This window comes from Anolis carolinensis, chromosome 1, assembly GCF_035594765.1.
Source record: "Anolis carolinensis isolate JA03-04 chromosome 1, rAnoCar3.1.pri, whole genome shotgun sequence".
NCBI classification, from domain to species: domain Eukaryota; kingdom Metazoa; phylum Chordata; class Lepidosauria; order Squamata; family Dactyloidae; genus Anolis; species Anolis carolinensis.
Window position 1 is genome coordinate 86,814,237 of NC_085841.1, and position 23,218 is coordinate 86,837,454.

Below are 23,218 nucleotides of genomic sequence, written 5' to 3' on the forward strand. Positions count from 1 at the left end.
GTGAAAGCTGGACAGTGAAAAAATGTTGACAAGAAGAAAACCTACACAATTGAAATGTGGTGCTTGAGAAGAGTTCTACAGATAACACAGGCCACCCAAGACAAATAGGTCCTGGGGCAAATCAGACATAGACTTAGTCAAAATAATTAAACTGAGAGTGTAGTAGTAGTAGTAGTAGTAGTAGTAATGAATGTATTACCTACGTCTTATTACAACCCGAGGCAGGATACAACATCATTAAAACAAAGAGATAAAACTCTGTTAAAAGGCATACAACAAGACACACAGAATTAAAAAACAAGTTAACATCCACTGATAAAATCCAGATTAAAATACAGAATTTAAAATTGATGTAGGCCTGCAGGAAGAGATGTTGTATTATGGATACATCATTTTGGCACTACAACTTCCAGAAATCCTTCTGGTGTTATTGTAAAAGCAGGGTAATAATATCCCAAATGGAAGAGAGTTTTATAAGATCAGATGAAGAGGCAATTCTATAAATCTGCTCTTTGAGATTACTATTCAAAAAGTGTGCTTAATGGCAACCTTACTTGAAAAAGGACTGAACACAGATGCACAATACTTTTATCTAGGCAGATATGAAATAACAATCACAATAATAAATGATCCTTGAGAAGTATTTCTTCTATGAAACATTAACAGAGAAAACACAAACATCCTATCCCAGCTTAGTTCAGCGTAGTAAATCATAAATGGGTGGATAATTTACTACAGCCCATTCCTGGCTGTAATAAATTGCCTTCCTCCTTTCTTTGTCAATATCCCTTCCCAACAACCTTCTTTTTTGCCAAAATAAACAAAAAGCACCTGTCTATAGTGCTGCAGCTCACCTGGAAGGGCAGTGGTTTCAAAAAGGTTGTGAACAGCCTTAGAAATTCTATTAACAATCTGTGTGAAAGCACTAAAGTTTAGATATTAAACATGAAAAAATCAAGTTAGTGCAAAAATATATACCTCAAAACCTCTGAGGATGCCTGACATAGATGTGGGCGAAACGTTAGGAGAGAATGCTTCTGGAACATGGCCATACAACCCGGAAAATTCACAACAGCCCAGTGATTCCGGCCATGAAAACCTTCAACAACACATAGTGCAAAAAGTCACCCTTACAAAATGAATTCTTATATATTAACTATTAGCCTGAAAGTGATTTGATATCCATACTAAAATACAGTAACAGTGAAGTGCTTTTTAACTGCTGTTGCTGCTGCTGCTCAATCACATAGTTGTTTCTGACTCTTGGTGACCTCATGGACCAGTCCACGGCAGATCTCCCTGTCGGCCGTCGCCGCCCCCAGTTCCTTCAAGTTCATGCCAGTCACTTCAAGGATACCGTCCATCCAGCTTGCCCTTGGTCGGTCTCTCTTCCTTTTTCCCCAGCATCATGATATTTTCCAAGCTTTCCTGTCTTCTCATGATGTGGCCAAAATACTTCATCTTTGCCTCTAGTATCCTTCCCTCCAGCGAGCAGCTGGGAATTATTTCCTGGAGGATGGACTGGTTGGATCTTCTTGCGGTCCAAGGCACTCTCAGGATTTTCCTCCAACATCTATCTTCCTTCACTCAGCCTTCCTTATGGTCCAGCTCTCGTATCCATAGGTTACTATGGGGAATACCATTGCTTTCACTGTGTGGACCTTCATTGCCCGTGTGATGTCTCTGCTCTTCACTATTGCTGGAGTCTGCCTTGCAGGATCTTGAGCATTACCTTACTGGCATGGGAAATAAGTGACACTGTATGGAAATTTGAGCATTCTTTAGCGTTTCCCTTTTTGGATATGGGGATATACATTGATTTTTTCCAATCTGATGGCCAATCTTTTGTTTTCCATATTTGCTGGCATATGGCATGCATCACCTTGACAGCATCATCTTCCAAGATTTTAAACAACTCAGCTGGGATCCCGTTGTGTCCTGCTGCCTTGTTATTAGCAATGCTTCTTAAGGCCAATTCAACCTCACTCCTCAGGATGTCTGGTTCTAATTCATTCACCACTCCACCAAAGCTATCCTCTATATTATTATCCTTCCTGTACAGATCTTCTGTATATTTTTGCCACCTTGTCTTGATCTCTTCAGCTTCTGTTAGGTCCCTGCCATCTTTGTTTTTGATCATGCCCATTTTTGTCTGAAATTTACCTCTGATGTTTCTGATTTTCTGGAAGAGGTCTCTTGTTCTTCCTATTCTATTGTCTTCTTCCACTTCCATGCATTGCTTGATTAAAAATAGTTCCTTGTCTCTTCTGGCTAACCTCTGGAATTGTGCATTTAATTGGGCATATCTCCCCCTATTACTGTTTCCTTTCTCCTTCCTTCTTTCTTGGGCTACTTCCAGTGTCTCAGAAGACAACCATCTTGCCTTCTTGCTTTTCTTTTTATTTGGGACGTACTTTGTTGCCACCTCCTGAACAATGTTGTGAACTTCTGCTTTTTAAAGCTTTTTAACTGCTTACATCAAGCTGAGCAACAATGTCCCTTCAAGTGATGTTGGGTTGCAAATCCCATGACTCCTCACCATCGGCAATGCTAGCTAGAGCTGATGACAGTTACAGTCTAGCAAGAAATGGCTAAAAATCACAGAGATGTTATGATAACACCAATTCTGGGCTTGGAACACTTCTGAATGTTTGCTGTATTGCAGCCAAATTAAAAACCTCTTCAGTTTGCGTATTTTCAGGATGTTTTATATTTAATCACAAAAGGTCATCTGTGCCAACAACTCTAAACATTGGACTTTTTAAAAAAAAATGAACTTGCATACACGAAATTAACTGAATCATAGCTGAAAGATGAATGCTCAATATTGCATGTAATTTTTTGTGGTCTGTTATCAGGTAACATGATAGAATAATATGGTTTCAGACGGAAAATGTATAAATGTAGTTGTCATTGTGGCTTATTACTTATTTCCATGCTGTTAACACTCATTTGGCAAAAAGCCTTCCTCTGTGCTACAAACCAGCCACTGGAGGGAAGATTTATCATCTGCTTATCTTGTCTGAATATGTAACATTTACGTCATCATGTTGGTTAAGACTTAAAATCAGGCTATGAAGGAAAGTCAGACTTCAGCAATCACTACTTCAGTGGTTTGAATAGGAAATGCTTGATATCCAAGTGTGCTGTGGATTTTCATTCTGATGACTTGATAACATGGAAGGCTACTCTTCTGGCTCATTAATGTGAGGTAAGATTCCTTTCACATCAGGGGATGCACACGAGAATTTCATAAAGATGTGGGAACTGAAGTTCTTCCCTTATTAGGGAATCTGCCCTTATTAGCTAATTGTGAATTAAAAAACTATAACTTTATCAGCATCTGTAAAAAAAGAAACACCAAAAGCCTTTTCAAAGCAAGAGCTGGAAATATATAAATTAGGGCATGTTCATATTCTGAAAATATATATTAAGCCTTGTCTTCTCTTGAAAACTCTCCTTCTTGAACAGAACAAAATTACTGTTTCTGAAAAGCTATTTGGGAACTAAATTTCTGTCTCCTTATTAATAGAATACAATTGTGACAAATACAAGACATTAATTACAGACAACTCATTTGTGTAATATATATATATATATATACACCAATGTTCAGTTTTAATTGAAAATATTAAGAAAACAAAGGCAATATTCAAAAATTTCTATTTTTTCTGAAAAGATATTAAAGTTAAAAATCATTAGTGCTGTAATTATTGCACTGTTGATATTATGCAAAGATAACAATGGGTTTACCCAGCCTGGGTAACATAGAAAATTAATATAGTCTTGGAAAATTATGTGAGGTACATTATTAAAATCAGGAGACGTGCACAGCATATTTACTGCGTTGTTCTTGCTACTAAACAACTTTTTGTAAAAAGAAGCCCCAGTTAAAATCAAACTTAAAAGATGTACTTTTAGATTTTACTGTATTTTAGCACACATTTCTAAGCTATATAGGAAGACAAAGGCTATGGGGAGACTGATGACTTATAGGGAGACTAAGGGCTTAAGAAGTTTGGGGGATGTAAGGCCAGTCTTTTCCCTCTGTTCCTTTTCCTCTTAATACCCACATCCTGTACTTCCCCATTTATCACGATAATATTGCAACAAAGACAGTTTCTCCACCTAAAACTTTCAGGCTTTAAGGAGGAAAGGAAACTATGCTTAGGAAACAGATGTGGGACAGCGAAATGTTTTATCTTGTGCTATTTTCCTGCATATCAGGGGGTTGGATTAGATGGTTCATGTGGTTTCTTCTAACTCTAATATTCTATTATTCAATGATTCTATCTCTAGTAGCATTTGGCAGCCATAACGTTTTGTTGTTGTTGTTAAGTGCCTTTTAAGTCCACTTAAATTTATTAGTGACCCAATAAATGAGGACCCTCCATCCTCAACAGCCCTACTCAAGTGTTGTAGGCTCGGGGTCATGGCTTACTGATTGCATGTATATATTTGGAATGCAGTCTTCCTCTTTTCCTACTATCCTCCTGCTTTCTGAGTATTATCATGCATCTAAATGAATCCTGTCTTCTCGCGATATGAAAATAAGTACAACTGCCTTAATTTAGCCATCTTAGCTTCTAGAGAGAGTTTAGCCCTAGAGGGACAGTAAATTCTGCCCAGGTTTTGATCTGAATTTTAAAGGAGCTATTCAAAGTGCCAAGCCTCTTTGGAATAGGGTTTGGCACTTTGACCAACTTCTTTAAAGTTTGGCCTAGAAAATGGAGTGGGTTTGCTACCCCACTGACAGTGGAGCCATCAAGTAACATAGTAAACTTTCATCTTATTTATTTATTTTGTGTCAAAAGCATTGCATAATATATAAGTTTAAAAGTAATGAAATAAAAGAATCACAAGCAGCTACATAGTTTTAGACCAAAAGCGGGCAACAGCGACCGCATTGTCCGTAGCTTTAAACAACTCCTCCTCCGTACATGAGGCAGGACATTGTGGGCAAGCATACATATGCGGAGTTGTTTGTTCTGCTCCACAGTCACACAAGGTGGAGGATTCCTCCAGGTAGTGCCATCTTGCCAAATTGTCTTTTGATCTGCCCACTCCGCTTCTGAGTCTTGGGGAACTTCCAAGTTTCCCATTCTTGGTTTGCCCCTCATGGGGGGCCATCCACTTGGGATTGCCTGGTTTATCTGCCCAGAGTGACACTCTTGCTGTTGCCGGAGGAACATCAAGAGGAATGGTGGTTCTCATGAAGCTTTTCCTTGATTTGAGTCTACTGGGAGGAGGCTGATGGTCATGCAGTGGATGGCTTTCGCAATGTTCGACCTTATTTCTCTCACAGTTAGCAGCAACTTCCCATCGCACATCAGGGGGGCAATGCCAGCTAACTTGTAGCGTTTATCAACAGGTGTAGGTTTAAGGCATCCTATGATTATTCTGCATGATAATGATCCCAAGGTTTCAACATCTCATGAGAAAGTCAAAATTAATACCACCACATACAGCCAGTATGGTATAGCGGTTTGAGTGTCAGACTTCAACTCTGGAGATCGGGGTTTGAATATATCCACTTGTTCTGAAAATCCAAGGAGACTGAAAGGGCGTGACTCACCCAAGGTCCCACAGTGGATTTTCAGTGGCCAAGCAGGGAACTCAACCCTGGTGTCTATAATCCAATGCTCAAACCACTAAACCACACTGGCATGCAACTTCATTCCACCTAAATTCACAGGTTTCTCAGCTTTGAAAATCATCTTTCTGAAATCACACTTTCTCCATGCTGTTCTCTGCTCCTTCCTCTGGCTGGAATATAGCTCCTTCTAAAAATGTTTTCAATAAAGTTGTGTGTGTGTGTGTGTGTGAACATGCATGGATGCATACTATTATTGGGGTTGTTTTAGACATTGAATGCAGCTTTTACATTTTATGCCATATCCTTTCATAAGGAAGTCATACTTAAATAAATTAATGATGCATACACATTTTTGTCAAATTCCTACCATCATGTTTCAGACAATATTAAAGACATCAAAACAATCCAGACACATGGCAATGTAGTTTTTGGCAAACCATGGGAAAATTTCCTAGCTGGCTAGCAGAGCCAGAGAATTGCTATCTTTAAAAACTCATATATATTTCTATATTCTGGATCCTTCCCTGTCATGAATGGAAGATCATTTGACACTCTCTTCTCTCCTATTAGATTTCTCTCTACCAAGGCCAGCCCTCAATGCATGGGAAGCATGGATAAGATAATATTAGTAAGATCTATTTTAATTAGATCTTAAATTTTATTTAATAATAAATAAGTGTTGTCATTATTTGTGAAGGACTTGCTTGATTTTTCAGTTATAGAATAGCCAGTGAGGTTTTTTCTATCAAGTTTCAAATGCTTCTTGTAATTGGTAATCACCAAGCATATTACACATATATCTCTAGTTCTGTTATCCTGACAAATATTAACAAGACACATTTGTTGGAATAGGACTGTTTGCTTAACAGAGTAAGCAGTGGTTCGCCATTGAGTGTAACTTTCTGTACACGCTGGCACCTTTGTAAGAAAGGACAAAAGGCTGTCTCTATAGTTTTTTTCCCTTTCAAATGCTTGCGCAAGGGATATGCCACACTGCATGCTCATGGTTCTTTGTGTTTAGTGTATCCCTATAATGTTTCATTAAAGGGCAGTTTGCCTTACAGGTGAATGGTTAAGACCACTCAAGTCTTTGTCTAATATTCTATTTTTACAAGCATCATTTCCTAGATTATAGTGGTTTTAGTAACTGTGATGACTCATGGGCCTTGTAGTCCTGTTCCTAGTACTATTGTGGCAGACGAAGAGGAAAACATGGGGTTTTCGCCAGTTCAGCAAGAGCCGGAGTCTCTTCACCTGCAGGATGTTGATGTTTGCCCTCAAGAATTCAGCCAAACAGGCCTTGGGCAGAACTCCCCCCCCCCCCGTTTTCCAGGAGGGAAAATTATTCTAAAGATAGGGGAGTCAGGGAGGCTAATCGGAGAAGCCTGAGAATCGCTGCCAAACAAATGGCTGATTAGGTCTGCTTCCCTTGGGAAATTCTAAGGAGTCATGCATCTGGACAGAGTTGGGTTTCGCTTCTCGTTCTCTAGGGAAAGAGTTCTGTTGGCGGGAAAACGAGACCCAATATAGGTGGTTGGCGCGAAGAATTCTTTGCGGAGTCAATTGATCAGCTTCAGGAGAGAGATCGTGTGTGGACTTCGTACCCCAGTTCCTTGCTTCTCGGATCAAGTTTTCGAGCCTTGCCTAGCCTTGCAGTTTTACCACAGACTCTGTTCATGCTTCATGTTCGTCTTGCCTCCAGTCACGGATCTAGTCAAGAATCAAGTTTATTTCCAGCCTTGTTGTCAAGCTTCATTGGACTTTAAAGACTCTGTTATTTCCCCATACTATTGCTTGGCAAAGTGTGTGTTTCGGTCAAGTGGATTAAAACTTTGAACTCTAATATCTTATATTGGACAATACATTTCTGGACTATATTTGACCTCATCTGAAAGGTCTGCTTCTGAACTATATTCTTCACTTGTTTTTATTGATTTTATATATTTCTTTAATAAAGATATTAGATAGAGACTGGCCTCTGTGTAAGGTTATTAGTGCTCTGCAGCCAGGGTCCTGACAGTTTGACTCCGCCACCTTAAGCACCAAACAACCTAAGGCCAGAATGTCTACAGGAACCGGAGCGGAGGCTCAACCACCCAGTTACACCATTTCCCAAGATGAATTCAATCGAATCCGGGACACACTCCGAACGCAGGAGGGAGAAATACGGGGCTTGAAGGAACGCGGAGCCCGTCTCCCTGCCCTAGCGCTACCAACCAAGTTTTCTGGAGAAGCCTCCAAGGTTCATGTTTTCCGTCGCCAGTGCCAGGCGTACTTAGAAGCCCGCCAAGCTGAGTTTCCCCAAGAAGATGTCAAAGTGGCATGGATCTACAGTCTCCTAGATGGGCCTGCGGCCACTTGGGCGATGGCGCTATATGATGCGGGTTCCACGCATCTAAGCACCGCGCAAAATTTCTTGAACCACCTTAGAAAGACCTGGGGGATCGAGGACGAGGAGGAGGCGGCCGGCCATAAACTCCAGCGTCTCTTCCAAGGGGACAGGCCGTTGTCCCGGTACATAGCCGAGTTCCGGGTGCTGGCTCAGAGCACCAGCTGGAACGATATAGCCCTTAGAGGACAGTTTCGCGAGGGCCTCAACATCGAGATGCAGGAAGAAATCTCTAAGGTGGATCCCCCAGGGACTCTTGAGAGACTCATCAACCAGTGTTTACGAGCCGAAGCCCTGATTGCCAACAAAAAACAGTGGCTCCGAGGCCAGAGTGGAAGAGCCGGAGTGAAACCTCCCGCTTCTGCCAGTGTTCAGCCACGTCCAGTATGGAGATCCCCACCGCCAGCCCCAAACCCCATGGGAAGCGAGGAGGAGCCGATGCAGTTGGGCAATGTGCGCCCCCGACTAGATGTTGCCGAAAAGGCCCGCCGCCAACGTTTGAATCTGTGTTGGTACTGCGGGAATGGGGGCCACTTCGCCAGAGAATGTCCAGCCAAAAAGAAGCCCGCGGCCCGCCTGGCGGCGGCGTCCTCCGCGGAGCCGGAGGCGGCCGAGGCGGCTGGAGCAAAGCCGGCGGGGGAAGCCAGCGACCGGGCGTAGAGAGGCTCGCCAACCCGGTCAAAAACCCCACTCAAGAGCTGCAAACCGGGGTCCTATTTCTCCTGGTGGTCACGCTGTGGTCAGTGAAAAAAGGACCCGTCATGATCCAAGCCATGATAGACTCAGGGGCAACAAACAATTTCATCGATAGAGAGTATGCCGACTCTCTGGGATTACAATATCATGATTTCAAGAATGCCCGGGTGGTGCAGGCCATAGATGGCGGACCCCTAAAGACAGGTCCGGTAAGCCAATGGACTGAACCCACCAGAATGTGGATAAGGGAACACATGGAAGAAATTTCTTTCTTCATTACCGAGGTTCCCCACTTCCCTGTGATTTTGGGAATTCCATGGCTGACACTCCACGACCCAAACATCTCCTGGTCCAACAGAGAACTGCAGTTCGCCTCAAGATATTGCCAAAACCATTGTCTAGTAGCCAAGGTCTGCCATGCCACAGACGCAGAGCCCATCATCACCTTGCCCAAGAAATATTCAGACTTTTGGGATGTTTTCAATGAAAAGGAAGCCGAGAAACTACCCCCACATAGACCCTACAACTGTGCCATTGACCTGGTGGAGGGGGCCCCAATTCCGCGAGGACACCTCTACTCCCTGACTGAACCAGAGCAAGAAGCTCTCAGGGAGTTCATAGAGTCAAACCTCCGCAAGGGGTTCATCAGACCCTCTCAATCCCCAGCAGCTTCCCCAGTGATGTTTGTGAAAAAGAAGTCAGGGGACCTACGCTTGGTTGTGGACTATAGAGCATTGAACAATATCACGAAGCGGAATCGCTACCCCCTGCCTCTGATCTCGGACCTATTAGACCGGCTCCGAGGGGCCAAGGTTTACACCAAGCTGGATCTCCGCGGGGCTTACAATCTAGTTCGCATAAGAGAAGGGGACGAATGGAAAACCGCCTTCCAGACCAAATTTGGATTATTTGAGTCCCTAGTCATGAATTACGGATTATCCGGAGCTCCTGCAACATTCCAGCATTTTGTCAACGATATCTTCCAGGATTATCTAGATCGGTTCTTGATCATATATTTGGACGATTTTTGGTGTATTCTAGATCACAATCGGAACACGAGCAACACGTCAGAATGGTGCTACAACGATTGCGGGATCATGGACTATATGCCAAGTTAGAGAAATGCGCCTTTGATCTGCAAGAGGTAGACTTCCTGGGATACCGCGTCTCGCCACTAGGGCTCTCCATGGACCCGGCAAAGGTTTCAGCAGTATTGGAATGGCGGGCGCCAACCAACAAGAAGGAAGTACAGCGCTTCTTGGGGTTTGCAAACTACTACCGCAAATTCATCCCAGACTTCGCTCGCTGGTCTGACCCAATCACCAGCTGCATCCGAGGGAAACAGCGTTTCCGCTGGACGGAGCAAGCAGAGAAAGGGTTCCACCAGCTAAAGCAGTTATTCATGACCCAGCCAATTCTACAGCACCCTGATCCTAAAACCCCTTTTGTTGTGCAGGCTGACGCCTCTGATGTAGCAATTGGGGCTGTACTCATGCAACCAGTGGGAGAACATCTTCATCCTTGTGCCTATTACTCCTGTCAACTAACAGCCCCAGAGAGAAATTACACTATTTGGGAGAAAGAACTTTTGGCCATAAAGGCAGCTTTTGAAAATTGGAGACATTGGTTGGAAGGGGCCAAATTTCCCATTGAAGTTCACACTGATCATCGAAATTTAGAGCACCTAAGGACCGCACGAAAGTTAAATCAAAGGCAGCAGCGCTGGGCTTTGTTCTTTGAACGTTTTGACTTCCAGATCCATTATGTGACCCCGGCTCAGACCAAGCAAGCAGATGCTCTATCACGGAAACCAGAGTATGCTGCAGGACGCAGAGAGACCTCAGAATCTTGATTGCTGCAACCCGAAAACTTTGCCACACTCACAGTGGGAAACACCAAATCCACTCCAATTGAACCAACTCCCTCTAACCCAGAATCCCTTTGCACTCAAGAAATTAGAGCCAGTCAACAGACAGATGCCTGGGCTCAAGAACAGATTCGCCAAGGACTACGTTTCCCATTCTCACTTAAGGATGGGCTACTATGCTACAGGAATCATGTTTACATTCCTCCAGGTCCCGGCAGAGAAAAAGCACTTCATCTGTGTCATGACAGCAAGCCAGCAGGACATTTTGGGCTATTTAAAACCATGCACTTGATCCTATGAGATTTCTGGTGGCCCAAGATCCGCAAGGATGTGGAGAAATATGTCAATACCTGTCCTGTATGTCAGCGTTCCAAGACACGAAGGGAGAAGCCGTCAGGGCTACTACATCCCCTTCCCACTCCTTCTCGCCCATGGGAGATAATTTCCGCGGATTTTATCATTGACTTACCACCCTCCCTTGGATTCACCACGATTCTAGTAGTGGTGGACCTTTTTACCAAGTTGGCCCATTTCATCCCCTGCGATGGCCTTCCCACGGCCAAAGAGACTGCAGATTTATTCCTTCAACATACCTTCCGACTACATGGATTGCCCAAGAGTTTAGTCACTGATCGTGGATCTCAATTCACCTCTCGTTTCTGGAAAGCACTACAAAAACTATTGGGCATAGACTCTCGTTTATCTTCAGCTCACCATCCCCAAACGGATGGGCAAACTGAGCGCACCAACGCCACTTTGGAACAATACCTTCGCTGTTATGTAAACTACCAACAGGACAATTGGGCTTCCCTATTACCTCTGTCAGAGTTTGCATACAACAATGGTGTCCAGGCTTCAACTAAAGAAACCCCGTTCTTTGCAAACTACGGTTTCCATCCACGTTTCTTTCCTTCTGTCATTGAAACCTCAGAAGTCCCTGCAGCGGAGGACTGGCTGCAGGAACTCACAGCAGTACAAGAACTTTTACACCAACAACTGGATCAAGCCAAAGAGGACTACAAACGCCACGCTGACGGCCATCGCCAGCCGGGCCCCGAGATCAAGGTAGGAGATCGGGTTCTGTTGTCTACTCGCTTTTTGCCCTCCCACCGTCCCTGCCGGAAGTTAGATGCCCGTTTCATTGGTCCCTACCCAGTGGTGGCGCAACTTAACCCCGTGACTTTCAAACTCCAACTCCCGCGCTCCATGCACATTCACCGGTGTTCCACCGTTCCCTGCTCCTTCCGGCAGATGGTGTACGCCCCGACGCGAATCGGCCGCCCCCCGCCCCTGTTCTAGTGGACGGAGAGGAGGAGTTCGAGGTTCAGGACATTTTGGATTCTCGCTTCCATCGCCGCCGCCTTCAGTATCTCATTGACTGGGTGGGTTTTGGCCCCGAAGAACGCTCCTGGGAAGATGCTTCCACAGTCCATGCCCCCGACTTAGTCCGCCGCTTCCATCAGGCCTACCCTACCAAGCCGCGGCCCTGCAACTCGAGGAGAGGGGCCCTGTTTGAGGGGGGCCTTGAGGGCGGGGATAGTGTGATGACTCATGGGCCTTGTAGTCCTGTTCCTAGTACTATTGTGGCAGACGAAGAGGAAAACATGGGGTTTTCGCCGGTTCAGCAAGAGCCGGAGTCTCTTCACCTGCAGGATGTTGATGTTTGCCCTCAAGAATTCAGCCAAACAGGCCTTGGGCAGAACTCCCCCCCCCCCCCGTTTTCCAGGAGGGAAAATTATTCTAAAGATAGGGGAGTCAGGGAGGCTAATCGGAGAAGCCTGAGAATCGCTGCCAAACAAATGGCTGATTAGGTCTGCTTCCCTTGGGAAATTCTAAGGAGTCATGCATCTGGACAGAGTTGGGTTTCGCTTCTCGTTCTCTAGGGAAAGAGTTCTGTTGGCGGGAAAACGAGACCCAATATAGGTGTTTGGTGCGAGGGATTCTTTGCGGAGTCAATTGATCAGCTTGAGGAGAGAGATCATGTGTGGACTTCGTAATCCCAGTTCCTTGCTTTCCGGATCTAGCTTCAAGCCTTGCCTTGTCTCACGGTTTTACCACGGACTCTGTTCATGCTTCATGTTCGTCTTGCCTCCAGTCACGGATCTAGTCAAGAATCAAGTTTATTTCCAGCCTTGTTGTCAAGCTTCATTGGACTTTAAAGACTCTGTTATTTCCCCATACTATTGCTTGGCAAAGTGTGTGTTTCGGTCAAGTGGATTAAAACTTTGAACTCTAATATCTTATATTGGACAATACATTTCTGGACTATATTTGACCTCATCTGAAAGGTCTGGTTCTGAACTATATTCTTCACTTGTTTTTATTGATTTTATATATTTCTTTAATAAAGATATTAGATAGAGACTGGCCTCTGTGTAAGGTTATTGGTGCTCTGCAGCCAGGGTCTTGACAGTAACAGATGCAGTTTCAATAACTAGAAGCTCCCAGAACAAGCACAATAATGGGTTTGCTGGCAAGCCTTGTCTTTTGAAGAGTTATGCTTCCCTGGAGCTGTTACCCCAGTGGTGGAGAAGAAAGACCAGGTCCACAGAATGTCAGACTGGAGATAAAGCAGCCAATGATCCTTCAATTTAACACAGAGGTAGGAAAATAAAACTATTCAGAAATGTGGGGTCTACATCTTCCTCTTTCCTGTGTTAAATAAAAGTACCAAACTAATCCAATCTGATCTAGGTATTTGAGTGTGAAACTGAAATTTAAGTGCTCTAGTGAGTCATGAAACTGTGTTACAAAGTCTCCAGATACTGGCTGAAGTCTCCAGCAATTGGTTTGCTTTGCACCTCTGGGTCTCAAGAAGAAAAAATGATTGTGTGTGTGCAGTTGTTTTTAAACCTGGGCAACCATTTCTAGCTGGTACTAGAGTACTCTGACTCAATGTTAAGGGTTTTTCATGTGTGCTGTACTTGTGTCATTTCAGAAGCAAGGAGAGTGGACTGGAAAAAGAGATTATGAATGTGAGCTATTTGATTGAACGTAGAATGTATTCTAATTGTAGCAACCCTGTCAGCAGAAGTAGAGACTAGGGAGGAGAGGGAGTTTTCCAAGGTTGATAGGGAGCCTTCTGCAAAGAACAGCAGCAGCCAGAGGACTGGAAATAATCTCCAGGTGTTGTGTAGTGCAAGTAAAGTCATATGGGATGTTAGTCTTTAAGATAATGAGGGCAGATACTACAGTGGGTAGGTAAATTTTACTGCCTGACTGGATATCAAAAATGTTTGGGTGTTTATTTCCTGGCTGTCGGTTGTCATGTTAACTAGATAGATGGGTTTTTTTCAAACTTGGAGCCCATTCCCACAAATTTTATAATTCCTTTCCTTCACTCATTTCTATAGCTTCACAAGGATTACTGCCCAGTGAAGTCACAAGGGTCTTCCCATATGGTCTCAGATTTTGACGGTGCAATCTTATTGAATGGGATGTGGTACAGCAACTATATTTGAAATGAATAAGATGCCTTTAAAATAGTTACTCCTACACCAATCAGTCTCTGGTTGTTGTGAGTATAAAAATTGGAGCAAGAGCCTTGGGCTCATGGGAAGAAAAGCAGGATCTCCAAGAACTAAGAAATATCTTGATAATAAATATGGTCAATAAAACTACAATGGTGGAAAAGAAAAGAGGGTACACTATCAACAGGAGTGCATCATTCTTTCATTTCCATCAGAATAAAGACTAGCTGGTTCTTCCTTCTCCCACTTCACCAATAAAGAGCACCAGCAGCCCCTCAAATAACAATTGTAGAAGGGAGGGTTTATACATTGAGTTAAGTGCAAGAGAATAGCTCCCTGCATCCCCTGTTAAAAGAGACATGCATGTATAAACCAGGGAAAGGATTCTGTCAGTCATTTTCTAGAACTATTCCTACTCACCCACCCCACAAAAAAAACCAAAACAACAATTCAAGATACATGGGGTTGGACTACCCCCCAGGCTGAAATCCTGTGAATCCTTTGTGGGAAGTGTGTTGTCTTAAATTCAGAAGGGTTGATTGTTATATGCATGGAGTTCTTAAGAAATTTGGATGTATACATTAAAACTATAATCTTGCTTGGGAGACAATAGCATGGAGTCAGCGGACATATTGAAGTACGTAGATTTTATGCTCCTGGAAACATGACCCCAATGCCCTCTATTTGCAACCTGTCCAGTTATTAAGCAACTTCCTCTGTTTCTCTGCTGAACCTTTTTAACAGCATCTAGCATGAAGGTAACCAGCTGGCTCACTGACTTTTATTCTGCTTGAAAAATAGCTGAAGACAGTGCAGTTCCTGATTGCCATTTAATGCTTTCCAAATCAAAAACAAATGAATGAAATATACTTAAACTGAACATTCCAAGTTTTCAGAGGGAGAAAGGGAGGGGAATATGTGCTTTTAAAAATCTTGCCAACCATCACTTATCTAGACTTGAGAAAAGAGCTCTTTTAAAAATATGTGAAATTAAACATTTCTGGGCTTTGGCAGAATGATGAACCACAAATGTACCATGGAAATTTCAAGATTAACATAAACATGACATGAACGAATAAGCTGAAGCTTAAAAAGCTTATCTAATGTTTGTGAAATAAACTACTGGTGCTAAATCTTTAGCTAAATATTCTTTAGCTAAAATGCCTGTGGAATTTCAGTTCAAACGGGATGCAGTCGAGACATAGGTTACCCGGCAAGATAGACAAAGCTGTCTCTGACTATAGCCAGGTCTGCAACAACAAGGGAAAGCAGGTGCTAAGATTATGTCTACCAGACCTGTATCCATTACAGCATCAACGTCAGACTGAATCTGAATGATTTTGTCTGTGGTGTCATGGTTATTCCTCATAGAGGGCTGATGAGTGGTCTGCGTTCTGTTCTTGTGAAGTACATCACAGAAGGCCTATTCTAGGTAGCTCTGCTGCATGCAACAGTGGCAGAGAAGTATGATCGATTATCACTGATGAATATACCTTCCATTGAGCATAAACTTGTGTCTGGTTGGATCTGCTCTGACTTTTCTGTCATCAGTGCTCTAGCCTCTATCCCAAGGAGTTTGCTTAGTTCCACACTGTGGAAAGGGACATCCAGGGTCAATTGTGCCCATTGCCCTAACCATTTCTGCTTTTCTAGGATTCAACAGAATCATTTGCCCTTGGCAACAGGAAACTCTCCAAGAGCCAACAGAATCCATCCAAATCCATAAGCCTCCGGTGTGAAAGCTATAAATCAACTTATTCAAAGTCTGGAGCTTGAAGGTACTAACTTCTTTAGGAAAAATTCCTTTGTTACATGTGTTTCTGTGAGGACATGTGAATAATATATTTGTGAATTACTCTGTTTGGAAATAGATGGAATGATTTATATGTGTTCATAAAAGAAACAAACAAAAAGCCTTACTGATTGTCAAACTGTCTAGAACCAGGAAAGAATAGGAAAAAAGTAACAAATGATGCAAATTATATGTCCTAAGTGTTAATAAATCATGCACACAGACAGATATATAATTCTAATGCATGGGTTTAAAGGTTGATAAGAGACAGCTATTTGGATTGGCAATCTGGCACAAAGTTGGCATGGTTACACACCAGGAAGAAATAAGGAGAGGTTGACCAATTGTGAAAGTGCTTTGCCCTTCTCCTTGCCACATTTGGGACCACTTCATGTTCTCTCCCTCATCGTTTTCAAATAGTACATCTCAAGCTTCTATAGCAAAACAATTCCGGAGGCAGAGTGAGTGAGTGATAGCAGTAGGAAACTTAAAATCAGATAATATTTTAACAAATTATTTAGTTCACACATTGTTTTAAAGAAAAATGACTAAGTAATTTCTTTGTCTGCTTTCTCTTTGCAACTGAATCACTGTTTTGAAAGCCTGACTGTAGAAAAATAAGGACTGTTAGGGGACCCTGCCAAATAAGGTAAGGTGCTATGGAAAGAAAGGAAATGTCCTTAAAAGTCACCAGCTTCTGTTCACAGAACTCCGCTCATAGAAGATGCATCCAAAATGGGCATGACTTGCATTATTCGGGGCATATTTACATAAGCATTGTATCTTTCAAAAAGGTTATGTGGATTTTTAAAAAAGACCCAAGAGTTAAATTCAATCAACTAGTAATATACTGAAATCTTAACACAAACCTCAACAGTAATGGTGAGGGTTTTAAGCAAGACTGCCCAAAATAACCATCTCAACTGGAAGAACAGAACCAAAAAAGTGTCCCTTAGCTATGCGAGAGGATTAGAATCATCACAGAATGGAGCCTCCACAATCCATCCAGCCCAGAAGGATACCAGGGTGGACAAAATCAAATTCCACAGAGAAGGTCAGGAGAATTGTCAGCGGGCTTGTCCTCTTGTTTGTTTCCCAGTGACCATCATACAGTTTGGTCAGATCGAAATGGGTCTAAATATCCACTTCATTCAAGAATACTTGGAGCAGAGATACCAGTATTTGCTTTTGTTGGTAACACAGCGGTGTCCCCTTTCTTATATGGGGAAGAGAGGGAGAAGTGAAACTGTCTTGGCTGGTGCTTTCAAAACCCTCCTCCTTCCCCACATCTGAAGCAATCTCAGTTGAGACCATCAACAGTTTCTGAGCTTTAAAAGAGTAATCCAACATTTTAGTTCACTCCGTTGAAGTCTAGCCCAAAGCCCACAGCAGATTTATCGCTCAATTGACATGGAAACCACCTGTCATCACTGGTTGGGTCCCAGCTGGAATTTAGGGATGAATGGATCATGCTATCTTTTTTCTGTGCCAATTTTGTGCGGGTTCACTCCAGAGTTCATTCTCTCCCATTTATACATTGTCCTTTTATAATTTGATGAACACCTGTAAATTTTTATAAGGATTTTATCCCAAAATACTCACTAACACATGTTACCATAAGGTGCACCTTTTAGATTCATTCTGTTGTATAATATGCAAAGGCTTCACCACCAAATTCAGAGAACTCTAGGCTTGAGGAAAAACATTGTCCAGGAAAAATATTATTTCAAGGAGAATAAATCACATCAAAAGTAGGTTGAACCATATCTTTGATCATCTCTTCCTAAAGCACAGTGTTCAGTCTCTCAGATTTGTGGAAGTAGAGTGCTGATAAGAGATGAAGATAAGATAAAGGCTGACAAGACCCCCTGTTTTAGGTATTCTTCTGCCGGGGATGAGATATAATTTTTTGTTAGATGTACATCATCTTTGTCTCTAATTGTGTATTATATCTAAGCACTGGCAACCTGTGGGTTACATGTTAGTACGATAATGAATTACCTCTGGCTTTTAGGCCAAACTTTCAAGGAATTATCCAGGATGCTCAATATCACAGTGCTAAACCTATTGGGGGATAAAATTGGGCACTGTGGCTGGTTTTATAACATTCCAACTAAATTCCAGATTGGATTCTCTGCTTCAGTGTCTTCGGAGCTATCAGCTGCCTCTATGCTTTTGTTTAAACAATCAACACTCTGTGTAAAATAGGTGAAAGGTCTCCTCTCAACTAGACATGTTTCCCTGCTTAATTGTGTTATTCCTCACCGTCATTCAAGTACATGGAAGGAAATTGAGGGAAATTATTTATTCAGAGCAATTATCTAAGCATTAAGCTCACTGATGTCTGATTTAGAATTGTCCATTTTGTTCAGATTTGATTACCCATTTCTTGAGACAGATCCATTTATCATCCTCTGATGGAAAAAAGAAATATAATTTTAAGGAAGTATCAGAAACAAAATGAAAATGAGGTTAAATGAAGCACTAACTAAATCAACTTCAAAGGCCTTTTCATATTAAGAGCCACACAGGAAAGTTGTGCTGTGCTAGCAAGCTCTTATACATGGAATTTGAGCAAAAACATTCTGGTTTTATCTTGAAATAATAAAATTTTTCCCTGTTGAAAGAGGAGGAATTGATCTATTGGGCCTCATTAATACCAGAATAAAGTTTAGGAATGGCATGAAAAAATCATAGTAAGCTTTTGAAGCTAGCTAGTTAGCTCTCTGGTTATGTATTTATTTCTTATTTTTTCTAATATGGGGTCCAAAGTGGCTTACAATATAAGTTGTTGTTGCTGCTGCTGCTGTTGATAGTGAAACCTTTTTTTTCTAATGGTTCAACATACACAAGTTTTGTTTTATGCACACACAAAAATTAAATATTGCATAAAATTTCCTTTAGGCTGTATTTAAGGTTTATTTGACATGAATTTTGTCCCATCTCCAATCTCTCTCTCTCTCTCTCTCTCTCTCTCTCTCTCTCTCTCTCTCTCTCTATATATATATATATATATATATATATACACACACACACACCACTCTTCTCCCCCGGGGAGAGAATACGCACACACATAAAAGCACACACACATATATGCAACTATGTCAAGACTCTCCCGCCCCCCCCAAATATGAAATATGGATACATCTTGTCCAACGTATTTCTGATAAGAGATAGCTCAATCCGTACATTTCTTGCTTAGCTGGCACACTGTTTCCTCATTTAAATGTATACACTGAGGAAGGCCTTGTAAATGCTTGTAAATGAATATTCAAACTCTTTCTTATTCTTTGGGTCTTTGTCCTTGAACATCCCGGGAGGACACCTATCGGCTGCCATCCGTAGGATGATCACAGCCTGCCTGTGCTTTCCTATCAAATTCAGGCAGGTCTCAGTTTGTTAAATGCTACTAAGGAGGCATGATGGTGAATCTAAACAAGGCTTGCTGTCCTCAAACTCTCAGCTTAAGAACAGGGTTTGGGACAACGATCAGACTGGAGTCACTTTGTTCCAAAACATTCCTTGGTGATCTGAGGGCACTTCCAGACAGCATGAAAACACAGGTTTAAGAGGGAAGACAAAGAAACCCAGGATCTGAGAACATGTTCCCACATAAACCTGTAGGTCCCAGGATTTCTCCCCCCACTGTCCTCTGTATTGGAACAAGATGGAGGAAGTTACTCTCTCCACTACATGATCATGTCTGCGTATTCATAAACTTATTTTCTTGATTCTTATTTGGACTAGGTTCATTTACACAATCAATTGAATGTTTTCTTTACTTGGCAACCAGCATAGTAATGTACCGCTTCTTGTTATTGTTGTGTGCCTTCAAATTGTTTCCATTCTGACTTGCTGTGCATTTCACTACACACCAGTTACTGTTTTGCTTTAGTGTTAATATAGAATAGAATAGAATAATTTTATTTTCATTGTACATTGTACAACAAAATTAAATGCTTTTAACTGACCATTCTAAAGTGACAATTCTGACAAATTCTCAGGTTGCTAACATTAAAAAAAACATTTTGTAGGCTTTCAGAGTCTACCCCAATGTATTGTTTGTTTTGGTGCTCAGTCTTATTCTTGTATTTGAATAGAATTATTTTAAGTTATTTTTAATGATGTAAGTTTAATTGTGTTAATTGCCCTGGACTTCTTTGAAAGTGGAATACAAGGAATAAAAAAGAATAGATGGATGTGTCTATGTGTCTGCACCATAGCTTTAAGACTGTGAAATATAAACACTTGAAAATCAGCAAAGATTCCAATTAGCCTTAAGAAGGATGTAGTAAAAACTTTATTAAAGAAACCAGTACTGGATCCCACTCAATTGGTTAACTACTGGTCAGTTTCAAACCTCCCCTTTTTTGGCAAGGTTCTGGAGAAAATGGTGGCCTCCCAACTCCAAAGCTTCTTGGATGAAACTGATTATCTGGATCCATGTCAATCGGGTTTTAAACCTGGCCACGGAACAGAGATCACCTTGGTAGATGATCTACGAAGAGATCTAGACAGAGAGAGTGTGTCCCTGTTGATTCTCCTGGACCTTTCAGTGGTATTCCATACCATTGATCATGGTATCTTTCTGAACTGTCTGTCTGGGATGGGACTAGAAAGGCACTGTTTTGCAGTGGTTCCACTCCTGCCTAGGGGACCGGACTCAGAAGGTGGTGCTGGGGCCTGTGGAGTCCATCAGAGTTCAATTCTGTCCACCATGCTGTTTAATATCTACATGAAATTGCTGGGTGAGATCATCTGGAGTTTTGGAGTTTGGTCTCACATATATGCAGATGACACCCAACTTTATTACTCCTTTCCACCAAATGTCAAGGATGCCGTCCTGATCCTGAACCAGTGCCTGTCATCAGTAATGGACTGGATGAGGGCTAATGAATTGAAACTGAATCCTGACAAGACAGAGGTGCTCCTAGTCAGTCAGAAGGCAAATCAGGGTATAGAGGTATAGCCTTTGCTGGATGGGATTGCACTCCTTCTGAAGACACAGGTTCACAGCTTTGGGGGTGATCCTGGATTCATCGCTGACCATGGAGGCTCAGGTGTCGGAGGTGGCCAGGAACGCCTTTGCACAATTAAAATTTGTGCACCAGCTGCGCTCATACCTTGAGATGCCAGATCTGGCCATGGTAGTCCATGTCTTAGTGACATCCTATCTGGATTACTGCAACTTGCTCTACATGGGGCTGCCTTTGAAGATAGTTCAGAAGCTTCAGCTCATTCAGAGAGCTGTAGCCAGATTACTAACTGAGGCTCTGCACAGGGAGAGAACTACTCCCATGTTGTGACAGCTCCTCTTCTTATTCTGATATCTTGTGTATAAAATGAAAATGAAAAGATTTCAAATTAAGGTGGACTTTACTGGTGAATCACTCAAAAACTATTATGGGGGGGGGGGTTGTTCATAGCTTGTGAACTAGATTGTAAAGTTTGGGCAGTGGGACATTCTATCCTGAATAAATATTAACATTGCACTTTTATTTCTTGCCAGATCATTCCCTTTTGCTCAATGACAGAATCTCTAGTCATCACTGGCCTTGCTGTAAAAGAGGACACATAGTAAAGATCAGACAGCCCAATACATGCTTGTGTGAATCTGAATCTTTAGAAAGGATGCAGTTGTGCTGCGAATCCATCAATGGCTCCTGCATAAAGAGCAGCTGGTCCATTAGCATTCGAATGTCTATGTATGTATCCATGTTATGTGTGATCCTGGGTACTGTGGCTGGCAATTTGACAGTCATCATCTCCATCGCACATTTCAGGCAACTGCACACCCCAACCAATTTCCTCATCCTCTCTATGGCCACTGTCGATTTCCTCTTGGGAGTCCTCGTCATGCCTTACAGTATGGTGAGATCAGTGGAGAACTGCTGGTATTTTGGAGAGTTCTTCTGCAAAGTCCACACCAGTGTCGACATCATGCTGAGCACAGCTTCCATCTTCCACCTATCATTCATCTCCATTGATCGCTACTATGCTATTTGTGACCCACTTCGATACAAAGCCAAGATCAACACGTATGTCATACTAATAATGATCTTCGTAAGTTGGATGTTGCCCGCCTTGTTTGGTTTTGGGATGATCTTTTTGCAGCTGAACATGACAGGAGCCAAAGAAACATTCTATAAATTCATTTACTGTGTAGGAGGTTGCTTCGTCTTCTTCGATGAAACTTCTGGAGTGGTAGCCTCCATGGTTTGTTTTTACATCCCTGGATTTGTCATGGTATACATCTATGGGAAGATATATACTATAGCCAAAAGACAGGCCAGATCTATCAAGGCTGTGATGAGCCAAGCACAGATAAGATTTCAAATGAAACATCATATTTCACGCAGCAGAGAAAGAAAAGCTGCAAAGACTTTAGGCATTGTGGTTGGAGTTTTCCTCACTTGCTGGTTCCCTTTTTTCTTCTGTACAGCCACAGATCCCTTTATGAACTATACAATACCACCTATTGTCATTGATGCAATGGTTTGGCTTGGTTACATGAATTCTACATTTAACCCAATTGTTTATGCATATTTTTACTTGTGGTTTCGAAGGGCCTTGAAAATGATTGTGCTGGGGAAAGTTTTTCAGCAGAACTCATCCAGAATTAAGCTATTTTGGGAGTGAAACATTTTGAAAACTGAGACTTGCTTCAACTGAAATGAAATTGAAATACCAGCTTTAAAAACTGTTGAAAAGAGAAGAAAACATTGTTTGCTGAGATTTTGGAAGTCTTAATCAGCAAATGAAATCTCTCTTGTTCCATATAAATTTTATTTAACCCATATAGTCACCCAAAGTTAATAGGATTTTTTTAACCAGGTGACAATATAATATATTCATTTTAAAAAGCAGTGTGTCTAAAATGGCATGTTGAAATGAACAAAAATGAAAACTCCTATCATCAGACCAAGACTACAATTAAGTCTTCATTTTCTGAGGAAGAAAGGGTTCCAGACAAAGAATCAGCTTGTTCATAGAGCATATTTCCATTCCTAAAACACATAGTGCTCAGAGAGGTTCACAAAAACGTAATATAATCACCATAGTCAGAGATAATGAAATAACAGCATATTTACTGCCACTTCTGCTAACTTTTCTTCATAGAATGGCCTAGGCACATGCATTTTGACCTTCGCTAGGAAAACGTGTTGAACTTTTAATACATTTCAAGTTTTATCTAACAGAGACAACAAATGTAGAGTTCACAGTATTCAAGAACACAAGATAAAGCTAAGAAAGCTAAGATAATATCCGAAGGTGCAACCTAATTCAGAAATAGTTTCTTCTTGTGCTGTCTTACTGGAAAAGTTTGTAGTTTGCTAAAGAGCCTTCTGTTTTCAAAATAGATAATCCCATAAGGGAGAATAAAGTTTTTATGAAGTCCTGTAGTATT

The 23,218-nt window shown here is 41.9% G+C and overlaps 1 protein-coding gene across 1 annotated transcript; it reads left to right on the forward strand.

Moving 5' to 3' along the window:
* The first annotated feature begins 38 nt into the window (after positions 1–38).
* On the forward strand, positions 39–23,213 carry LOC100553388 (trace amine-associated receptor 1). Its single transcript, XM_003223314.4, has 3 exons — positions 39–3,211; positions 15,672–15,796; positions 21,320–23,213. The coding sequence occupies exon 3, from the start codon at positions 21,442–21,444 to the stop codon at positions 22,447–22,449; it is 1,008 nt and encodes a 335-aa protein (XP_003223362.2). The 5' UTR covers positions 39–3,211; positions 15,672–15,796; positions 21,320–21,441; the 3' UTR covers positions 22,450–23,213.
* Positions 23,214–23,218: the final 5 nt, after the last annotated feature.